Below are 5033 nucleotides of genomic sequence, written 5' to 3' on the forward strand. Positions count from 1 at the left end.
TCTCCTCCGCAGCGGGACTCTGGTGGGGGATCGGGGTCTGGTCACCATGACGACGCCAGCGAATGCCCAGAATGCCAGCAAAACGTGGGAACTGAGTCTGTACGAGCTGCACCGGACACCGCAGGTGACGGGGAGCCTCCCTTACAGTTGGCCCCTTCCTCCCACACCTCCCGCGCCCGCCGGGACTCCCCCTCGCACAGCCTCTTCTTCATTCTCTGCTCCTCTCTCCCAACCCCGCCTGGCACCAGACTTTCTGGCCCTACCTTTAAGTTACCTTAACCCGAGAAATGTAAACACGGTTACATTTATTCTCATTTTCGCCCTCTAAACAGCGCGGCCAGGGAGGCAGAAGAAACACTACAGCCTATGTTCGAAAGGTAGTCAGCAGACGCAGAAATGACCTTCCCTGCCCGACGCCTTCTGTCGGGGCCTCTAAGGCTCGCCTTAGCTTGTGTGGTGCTGGGGGTTGTGAACCGTTAACACAGTACGCTGCTAAGGAAAAGCGTAAAGAGTCACGCAAAAGACAGGCCTGGCGATCCACAGCAGAAAAACCAGCCAGCCAAAGCCCTATGTGTGCGGCCCAGTTTTATCTCCTCGGACACCCATGGGGGTTGTCAGGAGTCAGAAGTCCATTCCAGAGCTTATGAAAATGGAAGTGTCCCTGACCACACCCCTGAGCGTTCTGGTCCGGCATTCGGGCTGAGGTCTCTTCCCCGGGGCTGTGCCCCACACCTCAGGTCCTCTGATGGCAGAGGCCGACTCCTGGTGACCGGCGCAGGCCCTTTCTGTCCTGCCTTCTCTCACTCAGTCACCCCTCTCTTGTCTCTGAATCCCCAAGCAGCCAACACGTAGCACCCAATGTGTACCATCTCCCTAAAGGTCTCCACACTCGTGTATCATAGACCGCTGGAGTCCACAGCCAGCCCCCCTCCCCCAACCCACTGCCCCCTCTGATGCCTCCAGGAAGCCATCATGGATGGCACTGAGATTGCCGTCTCCCCTCGGTCGCTGCACTCGGAGCTCATGTGCCCCATCTGCCTGGACATGCTCAAGAACACAATGACGACCAAGGAGTGCCTCCACCGATTCTGCTCCGACTGCATCGTCACGGCCCTGAGGAGCGGGTAACCGGAGGGTCCTTTTGTTGCTGGGCTGAACAGGGCCAGGGCACTGTTGCTGGTGCTGGACCTCACTGCCCAGGTGACTAACCACAGGGGCCTCCCCTCTCCCAGGAACAAGGAGTGTCCCACGTGTCGCAAGAAGCTGGTATCCAAGCGGTCCCTGCGGCCAGACCCCAACTTCGATGCCCTCATTTCTAAGATCTATCCCAGCCGGGAGGAGTACGAGGCCCACCAAGACCGGGTGCTCATCCGCCTGAGTCGTCTGCACAACCAGCAGGCGCTGAGCTCCAGCATCGAGGAGGGCCTGCGCATGCAGGCCATGCACAGGTACAGAGCATGGCAGCAGTGGGCGGCGGTACTGGCACTGGTGGAGCCCACCGTGCTGGCCTTGCTGCTGGCTCATAAGGAACCATAACCCTAATCCTAGGAGCCAGCCCTAGCCTGCTCCTCAGGCCTGGAAGCCATGGATAGAAAGCCTGCTTCTTAGTAAGCACCTGGTACTACAGTTCGTGAGAGGCAAACAGCCTCCTTTCTAGACATTGGAACAGCAGTGATCTTGACCTTACACTCGGTCATACTGCTGGGGAGTACTAAGTTACCACCTTAGCCAACATTTCTCAAACTTGAATGTCTTTCTAAATTAGCCGAGTCTTGCTCAGACGGGAATCTTGCGTCATTTGGTCAGGAATCAGATCTAACATTCTGCATTGCAACCGCCTCCCAGGGGATGATAACGCCACTGGTTCTGGAATCACACTTTGCTAAGTGAGCTCTGACCATCTGAAGCAAGCGACTTTGTCTCCCCAGCTTTGTAATAGGGTGAATATAACTAAGTACCAGCTTCAAAGGATAAGCTAGACAGGGCAAAATACTCGGGGCGCTCCACCAGAGTCGGTGCATAGTGAAATATTACATATTCCTGCGCCAAATTATCTGAAGTTTAAAGTCCACCGCCGGTATCCTGGAGGTTTCCTAACCTCACCCACTTTCCTCCACAGGGCCCAGCGCGTGCGGCGGCAGATCCCGGGGTCGGATCAGACCACCACGATGAGTGGGGGTGAAGGAGAGCCTGGGGAAGGAGAAGGGGACGGAGAGGACGTGAGCTCAGACTCCGCTCCCGACTCCACCCCTGGCCCTGCTCCCAAGCGACCCCGCGGAGGGGGCGCAGGGGGGAGCAGTGTAGGCACCGGGGGAGGCTGCACCGGAGGGGTCGGTGGGGGTGCTGGGTCTGAGGACTCTGGCGACCGGGGAGGGACTCTGGGAGGCGGCACCCTGGGGCCCCCAAGCCCTCCTGGGGCCCCCAGTCCCCCCGAGCCAGGAGGAGAAATCGAGCTCGTGTTCCGGCCCCACCCCCTGCTCGTGGAGAAGGGCGAATACTGCCAGACTAGGTGAGGAGCCCCCCGCCTTTCCCCAGAGCACGAACCAAAGACGGAGCCCAGAGGCCCTTCGGGAAGACCCCCCTCGCAGACCCCCTGCCTTCCTTCTCTGAGGCTCCCCACGCCCTTTCCCTCGCAGGTATGTGAAGACCACCGGGAATGCCACCGTGGACCATCTCTCCAAGTACTTGGCCCTGCGCATCGCCCTGGAGCGGAGGCAGCAGCAAGAGGCAGGGGAGCCAGGAGGACCTGGAGGGGGTGCCCCGGATGCTGGAGGACCTGATGGGGGCGGTGGGGAGGGTGGGGGTGCCGGAGGAACTGATGGCCCCGAGGAGCCCACCTTGCCCAGCCTGGAGGGCGTCAGCGAGAAGCAGTACACCATCTACATCGCCCCTGGGGGCGGAGCTTTCACGGTGAGCTGGGCGAGGCGTGGCCGCTTTGCACCGCCGCACTCCGGTCTTGGCCTCTTACTCACCAGCCCTCCTCTCCCCTGTCTCCCTCCGCGTTCTTTTGCCTCACCCCCTCCCTCTTTATTGTTTTCTCTCTCTCCCCGGGGCGGTGGGGTGGGGGGGGTGCACCTTTTGCCTTTGCCATTTCTCCCCTCCAATGTTCCCCCTCTCCCCTTCCCCAGACGCTGAACGGCTCACTGACCCTGGAGCTCGTGAATGAGAAGTTCTGGAAGGTGTCCCGGCCACTGGAGCTTTGCTACGCCCCCACCAAGGACCCAAAGTGATGCTGCAGAGGGGCAGCCAGAGGACGAGGACCACAGGGTGGCCCCCAGCCCTGGCCTACCACCCCAGCTTCTCTGTCCCCCAGTGACCCCAACCCGGCTGACCAGCAGAAGGACACAAATGAGGACAAGTGGCTTTTATACAAAGTATCTATATCAGATTCTTCTATATTGTACAGAATGGGGCATGCGCCCCATCTACTGCCTTTTCTATTGACCCCAGCTTGCCATGTGAGCAAGAGCGCTCCCCTTTGCACCATGGTCCCAAACTCTAAGACAACAAACTTGCTTTGTCTCCTCTTTGAAACCTGCAGTTCTGTGTCTCTGTTGGTCAGGGGTGTGTATGGAGGGAGGGGAGCCCAGAAACCTTCAAAAGAATCCGCCGTGGAATTGGAAAGAAATGCCAAAGCTAATTCAGAGAGTCTCATTCTTTTAAGGGAACCTCCAAATTAGCAAGTAGCTAAGAAAATCAGGAGGCTTGATCCCCCTGAAGCAGCTCAGGGAGAGGCAGGCTGAAGGAGGGAGAGGTGTGTGAAGGTCAGGCTCCACCCCCCCACACCAGACAGACACACAGACACAGACACACTCCCCTTAAGTTTTATCACACAGGCCGAAATGCAGGGTCTCCGTTTTGAAGGGCAGTTGCTTCAAAGAGCAAGGCCCCTCTGGAGGGGGTGACAGGACTGTGATGGGCACTCGTGGCTCTCCCCCTGGAGGGGCTGGTCTCTAGCTAGAAAGAAAACTAGAGGGAGGTGGGAAGGGCTCTGGGCACCCCTAACCCCGGGTCGCCTTCTGAAGCTAGGCGAGCAGGGACAGGGACGACAGCTCCCAAGAGTGTGTGGCCCAGTGCCCAGGGTGGCCCAGCCGCCTGGGGACTGGAGTTGTGGGAGTCGGGGCAGCAGCTGAACGGTGAGCTCCGGCCCCCCGGAGTTCCGGGGGAGGGGCACTGGCCAGGGGGGCTGCTCAACAGCCCAGAGCCCCTCCAAGAGCGGCTCCCTGCTCCCCAGCCTCACTTCCCGTTTCCGCCGCCCTCAGAACCCCACGCCCACCTCTGCCCTCTGCACATTCCTGCGTTCACTCCCGGGTGGGTCAGGGGACAGGCAGGCGACTCCACCCTTGGGAGAGCTGATTTCTTCCGCCGCCCGGAAAGTACAGCAGGGCCGGTGACCTAGTGCCCCACCCACGCCACCGCCGAGACCCCGAGCTCGGACACAGACCACGCCATCCTCAGCCCTGGGGGAGCCCCTTCCTACACCTGCCTCCCCATCCCTGGACCCTAAGGCCCCTTCTCTTCTCGCAGGAGGTGGGGACGGGAGGAAGGTGGGCGTTCCTCCCGGAGCTTCATGGAAGGAAACGCAGGAAGGAGTTGCGGGAGAGTGGGGAGAGGTTACCTCCACTCTTCTGACCCCACGGGCTGTCCCCACCAGCGTTCGCTTCCCTTTCTGTCGCCTGGCCCCTCCCGTTTCACAGCCTGCACCCCACCAACTGTCTCTTCCCTTCCGCAGCCCCCCAGTGGCCACTTCCTCTCCGCTTCCCACATTCCTCCCCATGCCCGCCCTCTCCTACCGCCCCACACCATATGGGAGGCCTGCGGTGACCCCTCTTCTCCTACCCACCCCCAAGAGAAATGACTACCCCTGCCACGTGTTTCAGGGTCTAAATGACACACACACGTTTCTCCCCTGACCTTCCTAGGGGATCTGGTTGCCCAAATCCTGCAGCCTGTCAGTGCAGCCAACCTATCGGAGGCGTGGGTTAGACTAAATGAGATACAAAGTATACAATAAAGGAACTTAACTGTGTTGT

At 59.8% G+C, this 5033-nt stretch overlaps 1 protein-coding gene across 2 annotated transcripts; it reads left to right on the forward strand.

Moving 5' to 3' along the window:
• Positions 1-6: 6 nt before the first annotated feature.
• RING1 (ring finger protein 1) lies at positions 7-3534 on the forward strand. Of its 2 annotated transcripts, XM_045292737.1 has the most exons (7): positions 7-124; positions 333-377; positions 964-1124; positions 1233-1448; positions 2120-2509; positions 2637-2910; positions 3129-3534. In XM_045292737.1, the coding sequence occupies exons 1-7, from the start codon at positions 47-49 to the stop codon at positions 3228-3230; spliced, it is 1266 nt and encodes a 421-aa protein (XP_045148672.1). In that variant the 5' UTR covers positions 7-46; the 3' UTR covers positions 3231-3534. The 2 variants fall into 2 exon arrangements, with proteins under 2 accessions (XP_045148672.1, XP_004711798.1); XM_004711741.2 differs by lacking the exon at positions 333-377.
• Positions 3535-5033: the final 1499 nt, after the last annotated feature.

The sequence above is a fragment of the Echinops telfairi genome, unplaced genomic scaffold (assembly GCF_000313985.2).
Source record: "Echinops telfairi isolate 266 unplaced genomic scaffold, ASM31398v2 ScPeMD7_655;HRSCAF=1070, whole genome shotgun sequence".
Lineage (NCBI taxonomy): Eukaryota > Metazoa > Chordata > Mammalia > Afrosoricida > Tenrecidae > Echinops > Echinops telfairi.

Coding starts and splice junctions, on each gene's coding strand:
- RING1 (XM_045292737.1), top strand. CDS start 47: ATGACGACGCCAGCGAATGCCCAGAATGCCAGCAAAACGTGGGAACTG. Junction 1,125..1,232: donor GTCACGGCCCTGAGGAGCGG/GTAACCGGAGGG, acceptor CCCCTCTCCCAG/GAACAAGGAGTGTCCCACGT. Junction 1,449..2,119: donor CGCATGCAGGCCATGCACAG/GTACAGAGCATG, acceptor TTTCCTCCACAG/GGCCCAGCGCGTGCGGCGGC.